General features: G+C 46.4%; 1 protein-coding gene across 1 annotated transcript; it reads right to left on the bottom strand.

Moving 5' to 3' along the window:
- Positions 1 to 753: 753 nt before the first annotated feature.
- On the bottom strand, positions 754 to 21622 carry LOC110373765 (synaptic vesicle glycoprotein 2C). The gene is made up of 14 exons (XM_064042065.1): positions 21404 to 21622; positions 17964 to 18109; positions 17349 to 17497; positions 15859 to 16006; positions 15024 to 15186; positions 14324 to 14539; positions 12277 to 12397; positions 11936 to 12073; positions 10087 to 10179; positions 9287 to 9567; positions 8534 to 8745; positions 7784 to 7943; positions 7143 to 7301; positions 754 to 988 (listed from the first exon to the last, which is right to left on the bottom strand). The coding sequence occupies exons 2-13, from the start codon at positions 18064 to 18066 to the stop codon at positions 7148 to 7150; spliced, it is 1938 nt and encodes a 645-aa protein (XP_063898135.1). The 5' UTR covers positions 18067 to 18109; positions 21404 to 21622; the 3' UTR covers positions 754 to 988; positions 7143 to 7147.
- Positions 21623 to 22339: the final 717 nt, after the last annotated feature.

Below are 22339 nucleotides of genomic sequence, written 5' to 3'. Positions count from 1 at the left end.
TTAACAAATAATCCAAAACTATATCCAATTATAAATTATTTAATTTCAATATTTTATTTAGCGTTTATAACAAATTCATATGGTCTAATTTTTTCTCTAAAACAGTTAAACTTAATCTAAATCTGAGTGCCAATTATACTCAATAATTTTAACAAAAATGCTGCATGTTTATTTGTCAATTTCAACGAAAATTCTTGGATTATAGCAACCAGTCGCAATTGCAAAGTTACAAAATACACACGTTAGTCGATATTCGTTAAAACTTACTAAATTCAGTCAATACTTTGGTATGTCATTGTAATGGCAAGTTTCTTAGGAAAAGTTCATATTTGACGAAACCTGTATCGTGTATTATCAGAACAGATATTCAATCATCATCTCCCGAGCCTTTTCCCAACTATGTTGGGGTCGGCTTCCAGTCTAACCGGATGCAGCTGAGTACCAGTTTATTACAAGGAGCGACTGCCTATCTGACCTCCTCAACTCAGTTACCTGGGCAACCCAATACCTTAGTTAGACTGGTTGTCAGACTTACAGGCTTCTGACTACCCGTAACGACTGCCAAAGACGTTTAGTTACAAAAATCATTCACACTTAACCAATGATGACGAATTTTCTGTTAGATATGAACCTTCCCTTTGACCAAAAAGTTGGGTTACACATTTTTTTAAGTGGCAACACTGCGATATAGCTGACCTATTCCTTTTTTTACATGGCAACACTGATATTACTGACCTATTTAGACAAACCTTTTTTATCTGTGTGTTAGAAATTAAGCATGTATTTTTTTAATACTTATAGGCATGAAAAAAAAAAGATTATTTATAAATGCAAAACCCAACTTTAAACTAAAGATAGCATTTTTCCTTTACCTTTAAATTACAACCTTATTGGTTGTGATGTCAAAATAATAAGCGTTCCGCTAAATATTGGAACTTGTGATACCTCGGAATTATATTGTTAATGAGTCCATAGGACTCGGTAATACCTGAAAAGACAGAATTTAATTTGAATATACACTCTTTTGCAAAAAAAGCGGGCACCTGTGCGAAATCTTAGTTTTAAGGACTTTACGTGTATTTCAAAAGGTTTTAATGATTGTAGTATGTTGCTAGCATCAAAAGGGTTAGCCAAGCATGCGTGAGAGTGTATTCTAAATTTGAATTTTGTACAATTGCTAAGAAATTGGTTAACCCTTGTTTTGGACTAATTGCGGGCAGAAAGTAAGTCGGTATTTTGAAATGTTTTTGAAGTGATTTTCAGATAAATGATAATGCAGTTTTAATAAATGATTATTGTACCTTTTTGTGAAATCATAACATTTTTGAAAAACTATGCGTATTTGATAAAATTTTCACCTACTCTAAATGGGCTATACTGATGATTGAGGGCAATGTTAAGAGGTTCGGTATTTTAGTGTAAAGCATTCTACTGTTTAGATATTGTACCCACGTGTTTTAAAATATCGCTTTTTCATAAATAAACACTATTTAGAGGAGTATCAGTACCTTGGGCTACGACAAAACCAATTTAAATTAAGCAGTGCCGATCACAACTCGTCTCCTATCGGACTTTGACATTTAAAAACAATAAAATTTTGAGATAAATGTTAAAATCAACCACATGAAAAGTGATGAGGAGGGTTAAAGCTATCTAAACAGTTAAATTATTGCCTCGTTGAAGCTCTCGATAACTCCATAGGCATCGGGTTACTAAACGATGATTTAGCTGAAAGGGAGTCAACAATTCAAAATTATTGGCCAAACGTATGTTTCTTAAGAAATGAGCAGATAGCCAATTATTGTTATGATTTAAGCAGGATAGAGCTGTAGATGCCAGAAAATCTCTGTGCAGGCAAGTTTATTTAATAAAATGTCCGTGGGATGGAAACACGCTATTTGAACGCTCAGACTCTTAGATCTTCAGAGGTCTACGGAGTTTCCCAAGAGACGAGGTTGTTTAAAAATCAGTGATTATGAAACCTTAAGACCACGTGCTCACAGTCTATGCGCTATTTTCTGTATTTTGTAGAATTTCAGGACTTTTAAAAATGTCAAAATCTGATAGGAGACGAGTTGTGATCGGCACCGCTTACTTTAAATTGGTTTTGTCGCAGCCCAAAGTACTGATACTTCTCTAAATAATGTTTATTTATGAAAAAGCGATATTTTAAAACACGTGGGTACAATATCTAAACAGTAGAACGCTTTACACTAAAATACCGAACCTCTTAACATTGCCATCAATCATCAGTATAGCCCATTTAGAGTAGGTGAAAATTTTATCAAATACGCATAGTTTTTCAAAAATGTTTTGATGTTACAAAAAGGTACAATAATCATTAATTAAAACTGCATTATCATTTTTCTGAAAATCACTTCAAAAATATTTCAAAACACTGACTAACTCTCTGCCAGCAATTAGTCCAAAACAAGGGTTAACCAATTTCTTAGCAATTGTACAAAATTCAAATTTAGAATACACTCTCACGCATGCTTGGCTAACCCCTTTTGATGCTAGAAACATACTACAATCATTAAAACCCTTTGTAATACACGTAAAGTCCTTACAACCAAGATTTCGCATAGGTGCCCGCTTTTTTTGCAAAAGAGTTTATATACAATGACATACATATTACATAATGATTCTAGGTACGGTATTGACGGCTTGTGATATTTTTTATTATTATTTTGTAATACGTTGCACAATGTACGGCCAGTTTGATTCCCGGGTCGGGCCGAAATCACTTTGTGGGTTTTAGAAACAGTTACAAAGAAGCCTGGAAATTGGTGATGAATACACCTGCGTTGCTTGTGATTTCTCTCTGGTACTGCTGGATTTCCATCCCATTGGGCTATGAGAGTAAAGGAGTAAAGTGCCCCTGTGTCCTGTGTGTCTACATACAATTGCTCGTGCACTATAATATATCCTGCGAAGCTAGCTGATCTCCTTAAACGATAACAGCCGCCACGGCCGAAGATCAGCCAGCTCAATCCCACTGACCTGCACTAGCGCAGGTTAGCAGCGAGCGCAGCGCCGGTAGCGGCAGCGCCCAGCGCAGCGCAGAGCAGCGCACTGACCAGCGTGTACTGTGCTGAGGTGTGACGTGTATAGACACTGACCTGCACTAGCGCAGGTTAGCAGCGAGCGCAGCGCCGGTAGCGGCAGCGCCCAGCGCAGCGCAGAGCAGCGCACTGACCAGCGTGTACTGTGCTGAGGTGTGACGTGTATAGACACTGACCTGCACTAGCGCAGGTTAGCAGCGAGCGCAGCGCCGGTAGCGGCAGCGCCCAGCGCAGCGCAGAGCAGCGCACTGACCAGCGTGTACTGTGCTGAGGTGTGACGTGTATAGACACTGACCTGCACTAGCGCAGGTTAGCAGCGAGCGCAGCGCCGGTAGCGGCAGCGCCCAGCGCAGCGCAGAGCAGCGCACTGACCAGCGTGTACTGTGCTGAGGTGTGACGTGTATAGACACTGACCTGCACTAGCGCAGGTTAGCAGCGAGCGCAGCGCCGGTAGCGGCAGCGCCAGCGCAGCGCAGAGCAGCGCACTGACCAGCGTGTACTGTGCTGAGGTGTGACGTGTATAGACACTGACCTGCACTAGCGCAGGTTAGCAGCGAGCGCAGCGCCGGTAGCGGCAGCGCCCAGCGCAGCGCAGAGCAGCGCACTGACCAGCGTGTACTGTGCTGAGGTGTGACGTGTATAGACACTGACCTGCACTAGCGCAGGTTAGCAGCGAGCGCAGCGCCGGTAGCGGCAGCGCCCAGCGCAGCGCAGAGCAGCGCACTGACCAGCGTGTACTGTGCTGAGGTGTGACGTGTATAGACACTGACCTGCACTAGCGCAGGTTAGCAGCGAGCGCAGCGCCGGTGGCGGCAGCGCCCAGCGCAGCGCAGAGCAGCGCACTGACCAGCGTGTACTGTGCTGAGGTGTGACGTGTATAGACACCGACCTGCACTAGCGCAGGTTAGCAGCGAGCGCAGCGCCGGTAGCGGCAGCGCCCAGCGCAGCGCAGAGCAGCGCACTGACCAGCGTGTACTGTGCTGAGGTGTGACGTATAGACACTGACCTGCACTAGCGCAGGTTAGCAGCGAGCGCAGCGCCGGTGGCGGCAGCGCCCAGCGCAGCGCAGAGCAGCGCACTGACCAGCGTGTACTGTGCTGAGGTGTGACGTGTATAGACACTGACCTGCACTAGCGCAGGTTAGCAGCGAGCGCAGCGCCGGTAGCGGCAGCGCCCAGCGCAGCGCAGAGCAGCGCACTGACCAGCGTGTACTGTGCTGAGGTGTGACGTGTATAGACACTGACCTGCACTAGCGCAGGTTAGCAGCGAGCGCAGCGCCGGTGGCGGCAGCGCCAGCGCAGCGCAGAGCAGCGCACTGACCAGCGTGTACTGTGCTGAGGTGTGACGTGTATAGACACTGACCTGCACTAGCGCAGGTTAGCAGCGAGCGCAGCGCCGGTAGCGGCAGCGCCCAGCGCAGCGCAGAGCAGCGCACTGACCAGCGTGTACTGTGCTGAGGTGTGACGTGTATAGACACTGACCTGCACTAGCGCAGGTTAGCAGCGAGCGCAGCGCCGGTAGCGGCAGCGCCCAGCGCAGCGCAGAGCAGCGCACTGACCAGCGTGTACTGTGCTGAGGTGTGACGTGTATAGACACTGACCTGCACTAGCGCAGGTTAGCAGCGAGCGCAGCGCCGGTAGCGCAGCGCCCAGCGCAGCGCAGAGCAGCGCACTGACCAGCGTGTACTGTGCTGAGGTGTGACGTGTATAGACACTGACCTGCACTAGCGCAGGTTAGCAGCGAGCGCAGCGCCGGCGGCAGCGCCCAGCGCAGCGCAGAGCAGCGCACTGACCAGCGTGTACTGTGCTGAGGTGTGACGTGTATAGACACTGACCTGCACTAGCGCAGGTTAGCAGCGAGCGCAGCGCCGGTAGCGCCCAGCGCAGCGCAGAGCAGCGCACTGACCAGCGTGTACTGTGCTGAGGTGTGACGTGTATAGACACTGACCTGCACTAGCGCAGGTTAGCAGCGAGCGCAGCGCCGGTAGCGGCAGCGCCCAGCGCAGCGCAGAGCAGCGCACTGACCAGCGTGTACTGTGCTGAGGTGTGACGTGTATAGACACTGACCTGCACTAGCGCAGGTTAGCAGCGAGCGCAGCGCCGGTAGCGGCAGCGCCCAGCGCAGCGCAGAGCAGCGCACTGACCAGCGTGTACTGTGCTGAGGTGTGACGTATAGACACTGACCTGCACTAGCGCAGGTTAGCAGCGAGCGCAGCGCCGGTAGCGGCAGCGCCCAGCGCAGCGCAGAGCAGCGCACTGACCAGCGTGTACTGTGCTGAGGTGTGACGTGTATAGACACTGACCTGCACTAGCGCAGGTTAGCAGCGAGCGCAGCGCCGGTAGCAGCGCCCAGCGCAGCGCAGAGCAGCGCACTGACCAGCGTGTACTGTGCTGAGGTGTGACGTGTATAGACACTGACCTGCACTAGCGCAGGTTAGCAGCGAGCGCAGCGCCGGTAGCGGCAGCGCCCAGCGCAGCGCAGAGCAGCGCACTGACCAGCGTGTACTGTGCTGAGGTGTGACGTGTATAGACACTGACCTGCACTAGCGCAGGTTAGCAGCGAGCGCAGCGCCGGTAGCGGCAGCGCCCAGCGCAGCGCAGAGCAGCGCACTGACCAGCGTGTACTGTGCTGAGGTGTGACGTGTATAGACACTGACCTGCACTAGCGCAGGTTAGCAGCGAGCGCAGCGCCGGTAGCGGCAGCGCCCAGCGCAGCGCAGAGCAGCGCACTGACCAGCGTGTACTGTGCTGAGGTGTGACGTGTATAGACACTGACCTGCACTAGCGCAGGTTAGCAGCGAGCGCAGCGCCGGTAGCGGCAGCGCCCAGCGCAGCGCAGAGCAGCGCACTGACCAGCGTGTACTGTGCTGAGGTGTGACGTGTATAGACACTGACCTGCACTAGCGCAGGTTAGCAGCGAGCGCAGCGCCGGTAGCAGCGCCCAGCGCAGCGCAGAGCAGCGCACTGACCAGCGTGTACTGTGCTGAGGTGTGACGTGTATAGACACTGACCTGCACTAGCGCAGGTTAGCAGCGAGCGCAGCGCCGGTAGCGGCAGCGCCCAGCGCAGCGCAGAGCAGCGCACTGACCAGCGTGTACTGTGCTGAGGTGTGACGTATAGACACTGACCTGCACTAGCGCAGGTTAGCAGCGAGCGCAGCGCCGGTAGCGGCAGCGCCCAGCGCAGCGCAGAGCAGCGCACTGACCAGCGTGTACTGTGCTGAGGTGTGACGTATAGACACTGACCTGCACTAGCGCAGGTTAGCAGCGAGCGCAGCGCCGGTAGCGGCAGCGCCCAGCGCAGCGCAGAGCAGCGCACTGACCAGCGTGTACTGTGCTGAGGTGTGACGTGTATAGACACTGACCTGCACTAGCGCAGGTTAGCAGCGAGCGCAGCGCCGGTAGCGGCAGCGCCCAGCGCAGCGCAGAGCAGCGCACTGACCAGCGTGTACTGTGCTGAGGTGTGACGTGTATAGACACTGACCTGCACTAGCGCAGGTTAGCAGCGAGCGCAGCGCCGGTAGCGGCAGCGCCCAGCGCAGCGCAGAGCAGCGCACTGACCAGCGTGTACTGTGCTGAGGTGTGACGTGTATAGACACTGACCTGCACTAGCGCAGGTTAGCAGCGAGCGCAGCGCCGGTAGCGGCAGCGCCCAGCGCAGCGCAGAGCAGCGCACTGACCAGCGTGTACTGTGCTGAGGTGTGACGTGTATAGACACTGACCTGCACTAGCGCAGGTTAGCAGCGAGCGCAGCGCCGGTAGCGGCAGCGCCCAGCGCAGCGCAGAGCAGCGCACTGACCAGCGTGTACTGTGCTGAGGTGTGACGTGTATAGACACTGACCTGCACTAGCGCAGGTTAGCAGCGAGCGCAGCGCCGGTAGCGGCAGCGCCCAGCGCAGCGCAGAGCAGCGCACTGACCAGCGTGTACTGTGCTGAGGTGTGACGTGTATAGACACTGACCTGCACTAGCGCAGGTTAGCAGCGAGCGCAGCGCCGGTAGCGGCAGCGCCCAGCGCAGCGCAGAGCAGCGCACTGACCAGCGTGTACTGTGCTGAGGTGTGACGTGTATAGACACTGACCTGCACTAGCGCAGGTTAGCAGCGAGCGCAGCGCCGGTAGCGGCAGCGCCCAGCGCAGCGCAGAGCAGCGCACTGACCAGCGCTCCGCCGTCGCCCGCGCCGCGCACTATGGCGCAGCCCATGTACGTCACTGATAGGATCAGCCCATGTGCTGTGCATCTGTGTAAGATATTATACAGTTAATAAGTAGGTGAAATATTGGCGAGAAAAAGATTGTGTTGTAAAAGTGTAAATAGTAGGTAAACCTACCTAAAGTATCTCAGAAAATGGTCATCTTGCTTTAAATCTATGTATCTAAACAGTAAAACATAAAAAATCTGTCGAGCCGTTAGCACCTAAGGACGTAACAAAGATGCACAGATACACACTCTCGGTTTTATAATATTAGTGTTATAGAATGAGTATTGTGATAGTGTGATTACTGTGATAGAGTAATAACCGCTGTATAGTGACACTGATTTGTATGATCAGTGTGATAGTGTAATGTGTTGTAAGTGTGATTTGTGTGATACTGTAATTATTATGAAAATTGTTATTATTGTGATAGTATGATTAGTGTGATATTGTGATAGTACGATAGTCTGAAAGTGTGACAAGTGTTATTTAGAAAGTATGATAACCATGATAGTGTGATAACCCACCTCAAATTATGTGGATATGTATTAACAACAGTGACTCCGACTATATAGAACACCATCGCTATAAAGAATCGGTAGACCGCCTCCACGACGTATAGTGCTGTCTCGCTCTGCGCTATGTAGACTAATGGAGACAGCAATATACATGCTCCGCACATTGCCACTGTGAATAAAGAAAAAATATAACAATAATTATTAAAAAAAAAAAAACAATACAAGACTTTTCTAACACGTCTAACACACACAAGTTCATATCTTCCGGCTCCATCATCAAATTAGTCCGATAATAGCATATTATAATACGGAATTAGGAGGCCTCACAGAATTAGGAGGTATCACGAAATTAGGACGTATCACGGAATTAGGAGGTATCACGGAATTAGGAGGCTTCACGGGATTAGGAGGCCTTACGGAATAAGAAGGCCTCACGGAATCAGTAGGCGTCACGGAATTGGAAGGCCTTACGGTATTAGGAAGCCTCACGGAATGAGGAAGTTTCGCGGAATTAAGAGACCTCGCGGAATTAGGAAGACTTTGCTCAACAATGCGCGAGCAGCCGCCGCGCATGCCGCGGATGATGCTGTGGAAGCCGCTATACGAGGCCTCTGTGTCACTAACACACTCACCAGGAGGCCTCATGCTGGTCGGCAACAGAGCTACAAACACGACGACAAACATGGCGTGGGACACGTAGCTCTGCTCGGATGATGCTGTGGAAGCTATAGGAGGCCTCTGTGTCACTAACACACTCACCAGGAGGCCTCATGCTGGTCGGCAACAGAGCAACGAACACGACGACAAACATGGCGTGAGACACGTAGCTCTGCTCGGCGATCATGCCGCCGAGCCGCGACGTGAGGTCGGCGTGCCGCGAGCAGCCGCCGCGCATGCCGCGGATTATGGTGCTTGTGAAGGTACACCATTCGTCTAGTTCGCGGCCTACTTCCATGTCTGTGTCGATTATTCTGTGGGTGAAAAAGTCTAATAAGACCTCGTTGCTGTAATGGTCAGCATGCAGGACTGTCGAGCTTGGGGTCATGTTAATACGCCTACTTTGCAAAGCGTATTTGAACCTCTTGCGCAGCACGGTGAAAGAAAGCGTGATGCTTTTATGTAGTCTTTACAACTTTTTTTATACGCTTTGTTTTATCAAACTAAATGTCCGAATTACTTTGTAATTTCTAAAAGCGTGATGGTTAAATTTAAGTCACGTGACAATATTTTCGCAACCCCTTTCATTATACATTATACCCATATTATCATAGGAGTAGATTTGTAAGTCAGTCCGCCATCTTGGAGAGGCCGCCATATTGGATTTGTAATGGCGTTTCTTAGCTAACTAGTCATGTATTGTCACCAGAACTCAGAGCGTGTGCAAAATTTCAACCTAATAAAAAATCGGGAAGTGGGTCAAATTAAGAGTCCAAGATTTTCTTACATACATAGTTACAAGTGAAGCTAATTTTATAAGCGTGTTAATAGTTAAAAAAGGTAGAAAATACTCACGTGCTATTCACAAACAGGCATCCCTCAAAAGTGGTAAACGAAGTCTTAATATTGGACAACGCTACATTATTGAACGAGCAATTCTTGAACGCCACGTGGGACATCAGCAGATCTTTTATAGTACATTTATTAAACGTCATATTGTAAAATTCAATATTTTCTAACGTTGTATTGTAATGTACGTCTGTATATGTGTCGTTTCCGTAACTCTTTTTTGAGGCTTCAAAAAGATCGCTGTCCATTTTCACTACTGATGCTGGGACGTATGATGCTAGGTAGTACTGTAAAGAAAGTAATAATAATTTTGTTATGTAGAAATTGAGTAAGAAGGAGAAACTGTGGAATTTAGAACCTTTTCTTTTCAATTCGGTTGATGAAGCAAAGTGGTATAGGTCATGTACGCTTTTCAATTTCGGTAAAATTCACAAATTTTGAAAGAGACAAAAAATATGTCTCTACAAGTCGGTGTCTGCAAGTCTACTTCACTTCTACTCTTCATTCATAGAAATAAATTTTTCAAATCAACTCTCGAGAAATCGAGTAGCAAAGACAAAAAAAAACATCCGAATTGAGAACCTCCAATTTTTTGCTATGTCGACTGAAAACTGTGAAAAATGTACCCAGCGGTTTTTCCATCTTTCAAATATTTGACTGAAGTTTTTTTGATTCGCCTCTTAGGGACTGTCATTATGTCCCGCCAACAACAGGAGTTTCAGAGTTAGTCACATTCAAACAAAAAGATCTCATAACCCAATATTATTTTCTACAATATTAATATACCGGCTCGTGACGTTACATACCTGTATGGCCATAGTGAACAGTAGCATGCCTCCGAGCGAGAGCGTGGTATTGCGGTACGGGCTCGAGAATAATTGGAAGAATGACTGCCAGAACTGAAACAATATATTTAGCTTTAGTTTTTTTGGTAAATAGATGAAAAACTACGAATTTTGAGCAAATGTGAATTTAAATGTTGAGTATACAATGAGTTTTCGGATAAACAATGGTAGAAATGGACAAAAATTCAGCTTAGACATGCAATATGTAAAGACGGACACCATATCAACAAAACATTAAAACCTGATAGGAACTGCTGAAACTTCCCCTAAACTATAGAAATCGTTTGAAGCAGCAACAAAATTACTTATGTTTTTCTTTTAAAATATGTTGCGCCTAAAGTGTCAGCGACGTCAAAGATAGCTGACACAATATCTTTGACGATGCCTTATGAGGTTATTAGCCCGTATTGCTATACGATTTTGTTAATTTTAGGTAATATTAGTTTAGAAGTGGGTTTTAAGAAATATTTTTTTTGTAGGTAGGTACCTTGACGGATCGGACAGAGTTTTCATCACATATTTTTTGACACGAATTTTGAATTGATTGATCAAGAGTGGTGATTAACGCTTAATCTTTTGTCTTGTGACAAGAGGCATGTGTCCAGCAGTGGGACGATTAACAAGACGATGATGACGACTTGCGGCAGAGATGAGTGATGAGTATATTATGGTGTTACGCGAATAGATAGAGTGAGGAATGAGTATATAAGAGGAAGTTTGAAAGTAACGCCGGCATCAGAAAAACTGCGTGGAAACCGGCTGTCATGGTATGGGCAATGGGCATGTGATGCGGAGGAATGAGTCATGTTGTGAGGAAGGTGATGAGTATGAACGTGGACGGATATAGTGGAAGAGGAAGACCAAAGAAACGATGGATGGATTGTGTGAAAGTAGATATGGTAAGAAAGAATGTTACTTGTGAGATGACGGCAGATAGAAGAGTATGGAAGGAGAAAACATGCGCCGACAAGAAATAAAATTGGGATAAGGGCAGGAGGATGATAATGATGTTGACTTCGGAGGAACTGCCTGAGCTGGTCTCGGGTGGTACACCAGCACCTTGTTGCTGCTGTGTATGTAAGTACACTCACCATGCTGACGCTATGGCGGCAGTGGTGCAGGGCGGGCGGGCGGCGCTTGCCGGGCAGCGCCAGCTCGCCCAGGCGGTACTCGGCCGCGCCCGCCACCGCCACGCCGCACACCAGCACCTTGTGCTGTGTATGTAACACACTCACCATGCTGACGCTATGGCGGCAGTGGTGCAGGGCGGCGGGCGGCGCTTGCCGGGCAGCGCCAGCTCGCCCAGGCGGTACTCGGCCGCGCCCGCCACCGCCACGCCGCACACCAGCACCTTGTGCTGTGTATGTAACACACTCACCATGCTGACGCTATGGCGGCAGTGGTGCAGGGCGGGCGGGCGGCGCTTGCCGGGCAGCGCCAGCTCGCCCAGGCGGTACTCGGCCGCGCCCGCCACCGCCACGCCGCACACCAGCACCTTGTGCTGTGTATGTAACACACTCACCATGCTGACGCTATGGCGGCAGTGGTGCAGGGCGGGCGGGCGGCGCTTGCCGGGCAGCGCCAGCTCGCCCAGGCGGTACTCGGCCGCGCCCGCCACCGCCACGCCGCACACCAGCACCTTGTGCTGTGTATGTAACACACTCACCATGCTGACGCTATGGCGGCAGTGGTGCAGGGCGGGCGGGCGGCGCTTGCCGGGCAGCGCCAGCTCGCCCAGGCGGTACTCGGCCGCGCCCGCCACCGCCACGCCGCACACCAGCACCTTGTGCTGTGTATGTAACACACTCACCATGCTGACGCTATGGCGGCAGTGGTGCAGGGCGGGCGGGCGGCGCTTGCCGGGCAGCGCCAGCTCGCCCAGGCGGTACTCGGCCGCGCCCGCCACCGCCACGCCGCACACCAGCACCTTGTTGCTGCTGTGTATGCTCTACGACAATACAAAAATTATGTAACAAAAATATCGAACACCAATCTTAAGTATGACTAAACTTTACCGTAACGAGAGCCGCAACTTTTCCTGATACACTATTTAAATCTATCAAAATTATTAGAGCAAGCGACAATCCGACTTTCCACCCAGTCAAGCATTTGCATATAACCTTAAAATCTACTTAGACAAAGAGAACATACCTGATAAACCATCATGGCGTCGACTTCCCTTCCCGCATCTAGTAGATACCGCGGCGATTCTTGCGTCCAGATAAGACTGACCAGCGACGCGAGTATCGGTAGCGTGCACAGTAGGAGATACCTGGCAAAGATAATAAAAGGAATCATTGGTAAATAGTCTGAAAACTGTGTATGTGTCTGTCTGACTTTTACGCTAAAGCTACTGAAGCGATTAAAATTACATTAGATTCACTGATAGTCTAGAGCCTGAGAGAAGACATACGTTGGCTAAATTTTATTTTTATGTTCTTTTCCTATGTACTTTCCTTATACACTCCCTTATGTACTCCCCCTACGCATATCCTTATGTACTGTACATGTACATGTACCTGAATTTAATGAATGGATGAATAAAACAACCTTTTTTGTGGACGGGTCCCTCCTCTGGATGCAGGAAGAATTTCCTATCCACCTCGCCTATGTACGTGTAGTTTATGCCGCCCGAACCTGACGCTCAACACAAGCTAGACAAACTTACCTGTACATAATCATCATCTCCCGAGCCTCCAACCTAACCGGATGCAGCTGAGTACTAGTGTTTTAAAGAGCGACTGCCTATCTGACCTCCTCAACGGCTTCCAACCTAACCGGATGCAGCTGAGTGTTTAACATGGAGCGACTGCCCATGTGACCTCCTCAACGGCTTCCAACCTAACCGGATGCAGCTGAGTGTTTTACATGGACCGACTGCTTATCTGACCTCCTCAGCCCAATACTTACTGGCTTCTGACGACCCCTAACGACTACCAAAGATGTTCAATGACACCCGGGACCTACAGTTTAACGTGCCATTCGAAACACAGTCTAAGATATACTTACCCTATTCCTGAGCAGAATCTAGACGAGATTTTTAACTACAAACTGACCTGTGCCAAACACTAAAGTGCTCCTTATTCTCAATGAGCGTGGTGGCGCCGGTCTGCGGCAGCGTGGCGGCTGCCAGCGCGGCCGCGAGCAGCGAGCCGGCGCACACCTCGCCTATGTACGTGTAGCTTATGCCGCCCGAGCCTGACGCTCAACACAAGCTAGACAAACTTGCCTGTACATAATCATCATCTCCCGAGCCTTACGCTCACCACAAGCTAGACAAACTTGCCTGTACATAATCATCATCCCCCGAGCCTCCAACCTACCCAGATGTAGCTGAGTACCAGTGTTTTAAAGAGCGACTGCCTATCTGACCTCCTCAATGGCTTCCAACCTAACCGGTTGCAGCTGAGTAACAGTGTTTTACAAAGAGCGACTGCCTATCTGACCTCCTCAACCCAGTTACCTTGGTAAGACTGCTTCTGACGATCCGTAACGACTGCCAAGGATGTTCAATAACAGCTGGGACCTACAGTTAAAGTGTCATCCGAAACACACTCATTGGTGTCTACGACATATTTACCTGATTCCTGAGCAAAATCTAGACGAAATCTTTAACAAACTGACCTGTGCCATGCACTAAAATGCTCCTTATTCTCAATGAGCGTGGTGGCGCCGGTCTGCGGCAGCGTGGCGGCTGCCAGCGCGGCCGCGAGCAGCGAGCCGGCGGCGGCGGCGGCGGCGCAGGCGCTCAGCGCGGCGCGGCGCCCGCCCGCGCACACCTCGCCTATGTACGTGTAGCTTATGGGGACTATGCCACCTGAGCTTATCGCTGAACACGAGCTAGACAAACTTGCCTGTACATAATCATCATCTCCCGAGCCTTACGCTCACCACAAGCTAGACAAACTTGCCTGTACATAATCATCATCTCCCGAGCCTCCAACCTAAGTACCTAACCGGATGCAGCTGAGTACCAGTGTTTTAAAGAGCGACTGCCTATCTGATCTTCACGAATAATCCAATACGACCTTGATAAGACTGGTTGTCAGACTTACTGGCTTTTCACTGATTTACTGGCTTTTGACTGACTTACTGGCTTCTGAGTAAATTACTGGCTTCCGAGTGACTTACTGGCTTCTGGCTGACTTACTACCCGTAACCACTGAAAAGGATATTCAACAATCCGATACAAACTGACCTGTGCCAAGCACTAAAGTGCTCCTTATTCTCAATGAGCGTGGTGGCGCCGGTCTGCGGCAGCGTGGCGGCTGCCAGCGCGGCCGCGAGCAGCGAGCCGGCGGCGGCGGCGGCGGCGCAGGCGCTCAGCGCGGCGCGGCGCCCGCCCGCGCACACCTCGCCTATGTACGTGTAGCTAATGGGGACTATGCCGCCTGAGCCTATCGCTGAACAGAATCTACAGAGGAAGAAGAATTGTGACCATTAACTTGTTTATTAAGGTATAATATACAGCTGTTTTCTTTCATTTTAATTTCTGTTTCCTTTGCTCTTTACACACTGTCTACATCTCTTTTATTCACATTTTCCTTTCGCAGGTATGCTGAAAGAGATTTCTTTACAAATAAGAATTACCTTTGTAAATTCTTTCTTTTCTATCTTATTTCTTATGATGTGTGTACATAAATTGTAAATAAATAAATATTTGGAAGATTTAATTTTTTTTCTAAATTTCATCTTCTAAATTAACTTGGCTGTCAACTGAGTGTGCCCGATCACACAGCCGCAAGAAAAATGGATATACACATAAAAAAGATTCAAGTCTTTAAAGAAACAAAAATTTTCTTAAACACGTGGCATACCGCTGTTACTTTTTCTAACAACAGCAAAAGTGTGGTATATGATATTGCTTGACATTGATTACAAATTATCTTTTCACTGACCTGGCCATCATAAACGTCCCATAAGTTGGCATGAAAGCAGCTATGGCGGCGAATACCGCGTTGACGGCAAGACATGAGAGCAGACATCGCCTGCGCCCCAGTCGCTCTGATAGTGCGCCCCACCCCGCCGCGCCAATGGAACCGCCCACTAAGCTGATCATTACTGCAACATAATGATCAAGATGTCATGTCTTCCTAGGCGATTATCGGCTGTTCTCATATAAAGAGCCAACTGCGTAAGACATAGTGCACAAGAACTTGTGCAGACACCGATGCACCTAAAAGTCGTGATGTCTATATCTATCCGCTGTTTTGCTATCATAGATTGCAAAGACAAGAGCAGACATCGCCTGCACCCCAATCGCTCTGATAGTGCGCCCCACCCCGCCGCGCCAATGGATCCCCCCACTAGGCTGATCATTACTGCAACATAATGATGGTGATGTCATGTCTTCCTGGGCGATTATCGGCTGCCATCAGGAGATGAGTCAACTGCGCAGGACATATTATGGTGCACAAGAATTTGCTCAGACTATTCCATCACTCGAATCGCCTACTAGACTGATCAATACGGCATCATACATATAGTTGTCGGCACGAATCTTGAGCTCTGACCTACATCTGCGCAGAAGTAATCCAATCACCAATCACCGCTTTAGAAAGCGGTGATTGGCCGCCCCGCGCCTCACTTCATACCACAAAAGGGACCCAATAAATTACTTCTGCGCAGGTGAAGGTCAGAGCTCAAGATTCGTGCCGATAACTATACAACGTTGAATTTGACGTTCAGTCTAGATTTTTGACCGTCAAAAAATCTACAAAATAAACAACTTACCGAGCCAATTCTTCTCGTGCGGCAGTATACACAGTTCGATTTCAGCGGAGGGCAAGATGAACGGTATGGCAGCCAGCTCGAGCGAGGCGCCCGCTATTGCAAAGAACACTGCTAGTGTGACTCGGGCTTGGGAGAGACCGCAACCAGCCTGGGGAAGAATATAATAACATTATTCTTCTCAAATAATCCAGCCTTATAGAGAAAGGAAGCTAATACTAGTAATTGTTACTATATTATTATAAAACGAAAACGTCGTGGTGGGTGGGAGTACATAAGGATGAACATAGGGGTGGTAGACAAGGGAGAACATAGGGGTGGTAAATAAGGGAGAACAAAGAGTTGATAGATAAGGAACAACATAGGGGGAGTACGTGAGAGAGAACATAGGGGTGGTAGATAAGGGAGAACATAGGTGGAGATTATAAGGAAGAACATAGGGGGAGTACATATGAGAGAACATAGGGGTGGTACATAAGGTAGAACATAGGGGGAGAACATAAGGAAAAACCAAGAGGTGGTAGATAAAGGGGAACATACATAAGAGAGAACATGGGGAGGAAGGAAGAATAGGGGAGTATATAAGGAGAATATGGGGAGAAAGTAGTCCAAGAAATGAGTCGCAAGCATCCTCGTGGAACTGGAAGAGCGCTGGAGTCGTTATAGTCGAGGAGCTCGCCGCCTCGTTGGCGTCGGCGGCGTCGGGCGGGCTGGCGGCCATGTGGCTGGTTAATAAACATACTATTCTAGTCTAAGAGCTGACCTGTCGCAAGGCATCCTCATGGAACTGCTCGAGCACGCTGGAGTCGTTATAGTCGAGGAGCTCGCCGCTCTCGTTGGCGTCGGCGGCGTCGGGCGGGCTGGCCGCCATGTGGCTGGTTAATAAACATTCTACTCTAGTCCAAGAGCTGACCTGTCGCAGCGCATCTTCATGGAACTGCTCGAGCACGCTGGAGTCGTTATAGTCGAGGAGCTCGCCGCTCTCGTTGGCGTCGGCGGCGTCGGGCGGGCTGGCGGCCATGTGGCTGGTTAATAAACATTCTAGTCTAAGAGCTGACCTGTCGCAAGGCATCCTCGTGGAACTGCTCGAGCACGCTGGAGTCGTTGTAGTCGAGGAGCTCGCCGCTCTCGTTGGCGTCGGCGGCGTCGGGCGGGCTGGCGGCCATGTGGCTGGTTAATAAACATTCTAGTCTAAGAGCTGACCTGTCGCAAGGCATCCTCGTGGAACTGCTCGAGCACGCTGGAGTCGTTGTAGTCGAGGAGCTCGCCGCTCTCGTTGGCGTCGGCGGCGTCGGGCGTGCTGGCGGCCATGTGGCTGGTTAATAAACATTCTAGTCTAAGAACTGACCTGTCGCAAGGCATCCTCATGGAACTGCTCGAGCACGCTGGAGTCGTTATAGTCGAGGAGCTCGCCGCTCTCGTTGGCGTCGGCGGCGTCGGGCGGGCTGGCCGCCATGTGGCTGGTTAATAAACATTCTAGTCTAAGAACTGACCTGTCGCAAGGCATCCTCATGGAACTGCTCGAGCACGCTGGAGTCGTTATAGTCGAGGAGCTCGCCGCTCTCGTTGGCGTCGGCGGCGTCGGGCGGGCTGGCGGCCATGTGGCTGGTGTTGCCAGGTTCGCCGCCGCCGCTCTCTGTACCTGGGGAGAGTAGGATCCCTTCTTAGTGGCCCTTCAAGAAAACTATATTTTTAGGTGGTCTGTAGCTGAAGGCTTTCCACCCACGTCAATTTGTTTTTAGGACCGATATATCGGGCTGATTTTTTTTTGGATTTTCTGACCGACTTACTGTAGGAAGTGTGTTGCATTATCAGTGTGGTCTATTTTTCTCCTGCAAAAAGCCGGTGGCCGATTATTGGGCTAAGATTGCCCAGTTCAGTTTTATCGATGTAAAAATTAAGAGGTAGACAATTTTCAAGCCTACACGTCCGTGTTGATCATGAAACTTTAAAATTACTCCTTATGCCTCGATGGGCGTGGCGATAAAGCGTATTTCCCAAATTTTTGACCAGCAGACTGACGACGTAATAAAAAAACCTAAGGGTGCGTCCACATCTGGCCAATGTGCCGCGAATGAATGAAAGAATCAAGTAAAGAAAACACTCACCGCTAAGTCTATCTTCAGTGTAGGTCATGGTGCCGAAGCTGTGCTTAGACGAGCCCTCAGAGTCGGAGCGCGCGCGCACCAAGCACGCGTGCTCCTCGGCCATCGTGCCCGCGGCCTAGCACGCCGCTACAGCCAGCGAGAGGCATCTGCAACGTGGCACAAGCAGTTAGAGACCTATTAGACGAGCCCTCAGAGTCGCACCAAGCACGCGTGCTCCTCGGCCATCGTGCCCGCGGCCTAGCACGCCGCTACAGCCAGCGAGAGGCATCTGCAATGTGCGGTTACAGAGAGATTGTGAACAGAAGAGAGAGGTTTCTATTATCCCAAAAGTATCAGCCGGTTGCGCACGACATATTATAGTGAACAAGCGAGAGGCATCTGCAACAAAGAGTTATGGAGAGATTGTGAGGAGAGGAGAGCTGAGAGGCGGTTCCAGAAAGATTGGTAGGAGATAGGACTTCAGGCCGACACAACGAGAGAGAGGTCAGGCGCAGGAACGACATTAACGTGCTCTCCGATGCACATATCAATATCAATCACCAACATCCTCTGTGCTGTTTTGTGAAAGTTAAGACCCAGATTCAGACGAAACCGAAACGGCAATTAATGAGACCTAAAGGGATTGCATGACATTTGGGCCAGAATTCATTGCTGCCCATTCTAACAGCGATTTCCATCTGGTGGCATGCCACCGGGTTAAGCACGTAGGAAAATACCAACTGGTACCTAATATCGGCGACCGGGTAGGTGAAGTAGCCTATAAAAAACCTGTGTCGGAGAGGTTTCAAAAAATGTGGTGCCAGCTGTGTAATATAAGAACAGGCTATATCGAGAAAACACTCATGAATGTAAAAATATAATTCAAATAGTGCTAGAGTTGAGGAATGGAAAAATTAAACTTAGGCAACTTAAATATGTCCTCCATTCTTTATTTATAGGTTGTAATATGTATGTAAAAAAGATTAATTAATAACAAACTGCAAGTTTGTTATCTATGTGTTATCGTTTTTATGCTAACTACAATAGAAATATACTTATATTGGATGGCCCAAGGACTATTATTTAATTAATGTTTTATTTGTAAGCTTTCCTCATTCATTCTTGATTTAATTGTTATGATATCAAATCTAATCAGAGTAATTACTGTTTTCAGGCAGTTTCATGTGAAAACTACTACCCGTACCAGGATAAAATATAGCCTATGTTACTCTGGAATACTGTAGCTTTCTAATAGTGAAATAATTTTTCAAATCGGTTCAGTAGCTGTGGACCCTTTAGGGCAAACAAAGAAACAAAAAATGTTTCTTCCTTATTATATTAGTATAGATAATAATAGGATTGTAGATGACAGGTCAATTAACATTAACAGATTATTTACATAACAAAAGTGATGCAAACTTATTTGTCATTTTGATAATCTTAATATTTTCCACAGCAATATAATTAGTAAACAGATAAACTTTTTAAATGCTTTCTATGTATAATATTTCCTTGATTCCTCAAGCTATAGTATCTCCAAGTGGCACAGGCTATATTTTACCCCAATACACAATGTAGTTTACAAGATGTTCATGAATCCATGAGTAGTCGCTAGTAAGTGATATTTTCATAGTATTTGCACCCAGTAAGACAATTTGATATCAAACTTGTGTATTACAATACAGACTCGTCCACTAGACAAGGACAATTAACAGATTTTTCTATTGTTTTTGTACATTTTTTTTTATTTTATGCAAATGTATAAAAGGACATAAAGGAACATTTTATCACTAGTGTGAAAACTACTTTGTCTTTCAAACCCACCAGGGTAAAATAAAGTTTTCCTTTTAAATAGACCCTAGATATACTTTTTTATTTTGTGAAAGTTTTGATAATTATGGCAATATTAAATGCAGAGTCTTGTACCTATAGACAAAATTATAGGTACAAGATTGAAATAGGTACACAGTATCATATTTTATAGAGATGCAAATTACAGAGACTAGAATTTATATTATAATATAAAAGCCACATAACACGAGACAATAACAATGCATAGATTTACTACATTAAAACAATATTACAGAACATCTGTTATCTATCACAAAGGCCACTTACACGCGCAAAGAATACTCACTTATTACAGGAAGCCTAAATTAACAGAAATTATTACTGATGACGCCTAAACTATGAACAATAAACATCCCTGATAACTTCCAATTAAACAAAACTTTACTTCAAAACATACTCTATTTACGAAACGCCGATAACGAAATATCTCTATTGATTTACTCATGAAATGAAAAAATGCGATATTGATATTTTTCGAACAGCTAAAAATAGTGTAAAGGTGTATAACTTACGTTTGAAGAACTTGCAATTGCTTAAGGATATATAAATCTAACGTTTAATCTATTTACTATACTCTATGCGTTTTAGGGTGAAAACATTTCAATGCACGAGCTTTTTATTGGTAAAAATGCAAAATAAAAAAATATAAACACCCACAGCGCGGAACTCTCAATACAATTTTATTTGTAACACGCGCAATTTTAATTACCTCTAATTTCATCTCAATATTCTTCTATCCTTGTCTTTGAGTCATAACAAATCAGTGTGTTAGAAAGAAGAGGGAATAAATCAGGTCCAACAAAAGATGTCAACATAATTTTGTAGGCTAATTTTAGAGAATGAATGATTACTAGTTCTTGAATGAACTGATTTAAATAGTTGCTAGGGATGTATCAATGTAATCACTGTTATCTATCCCTCAATGAATGGAAATACTTTGATGGTATTAATTTCAAATAATCTGTAAAAACATTGCTTTTTTGTAGACCCACTTAAATACATATTATATAACGTTTTTTTAGAGTTTTTACATAACAAAACTTTGCAAATAACATAACAAATAAAAAAATGTCATTAAATAAATTGTTAGCACTTTGAACGCGCAAAATTAACACATTAAAGCTTGATGTTCCTCAAACATGCAAAGAAAAGAGCAAAATTAAATTACCCCGTGAATTAACCTTGACTTTTTAATTACTTTAAATGAAAAACCGAGCAATCAAACAAATATTTGAAGGCTAAATTTCAAGGTTCAGAATTCTGTTAATCTTCGTTTAGCGAAGCACGCTAATTATTTAACTCGTTTATTTTCGGAATCGCTGGAATAAATCTAAAAGCCTGATAAGCGAGGCAATGGATTAGTTTTACTGTACAGACCTTGAACTAGAATATGTGCGAACCAGGCCAAAGTATTGATTTAGATTGATGGGAAAAATTGCTATTTTAACCGGGTGATAACGATGTTCGAACGAGTTTGATTTTTTGCCAAGGAAATATGGAAAATTAGATTTTCTCATGTTCCATGCTGTAGTCAGAGAAATATGCTTTCTATTCTAAAGCTACCAGTATATTGAACTGCTATTCAATTGTAGAAAGGCGATACTACTTACAATTTTGAAGCATTAAGCAATTTTGCGTCCTATTATTTTCACGTAATTGAACACTGAAAGCGGTGCCACACTGCTGTTCTCTAATTGTATGAAATATATTATACAAATTACATTGTGATTATTTATGGCTGGTGTCGTGTGCGAAATTTGCAATAAATAATTGAACTATTTCAAAACCTGATGCACTGTTTAGCACTCATTGTTACCAGTTTTTGTACAAATACTAATATAAAGTATTTGTACACTATAAACATGAATAAAAATACATTTTGCAGTTTTTATGAGACATTTTCATTAATACTGTTTGCCGAGGTGCCCTGAGAACTATGTCACACGTTAAGAAAGGGTATACGATACGGAATTTACTGGACACATTCACTTCACTAGTATTTTATAACAGTTGTAGATCCGAACACAACACTATTAATGTTTATTTTATCCCAAAAGGGGTTTATTGGATTTTAAAATTATACATTCAGGAGCACTCATAAAATGTGTCTCATGTGGGACACTATGAAATCTGCAAGGTTTAAGGTCAGGAAAGGGATGGGGAACTTATTTTAGGAAATGATAGAAAGAGAGGTACAGTGAAGATCAAGGTAATATAAATGGGGTAAATGTCTTGAGATATTTTCTTTTGCAAAATATGTCGAGTGTAGGTAAATGTGTATAATTTGGGGTTCAGACGAATACTCTGAGGGATAGGAATAATCTGTGTAGTAATGATACGAAACACAATATGCTAAGTTGCCAATATCAAACTACGAAAATATATAAAGGTAAATTGACTATTATTAGCAATTTTGTAAAATTACAGGGCATTTAAGCTGTCAGCCCTAATTAGATGGACTTAGCTGATCGTCAGTACATGGCTTTTCGAGCGATATATCTTAGGATGCTGATCTCATGTGTACTTCACCGATTATCGATCGGCCC

Source organism: Helicoverpa armigera, chromosome 27 (assembly GCF_030705265.1).
Source record: "Helicoverpa armigera isolate CAAS_96S chromosome 27, ASM3070526v1, whole genome shotgun sequence".
NCBI lineage: Eukaryota > Metazoa > Arthropoda > Insecta > Lepidoptera > Noctuidae > Helicoverpa > Helicoverpa armigera.
This window is presented reverse-complemented; position numbering and strand designations above follow the sequence as displayed.

Excerpts from the sequence above, each read along its gene's own strand:
- LOC110373765 (XM_064042065.1), bottom strand. The coding sequence starts at position 18,066 with ATGGCCGAGGAGCACGCGTGCTTGGTGCGCGCGCGCTCCGACTCTGAG. Across the intron at positions 12,398-14,323 it reads CACTTTAGTGCTTGGCACAG|GTATCTCCTACTGTGCACGC; the intron begins GTCAGTTTGTAT and ends TATCTTTGCCAG. Across the intron at positions 7,302-7,783 it reads ACATATCCACATAATTTGAG|ATGCACAGCACATGGGCTGA; the intron begins GTGGGTTATCAC and ends TATCTTACACAG.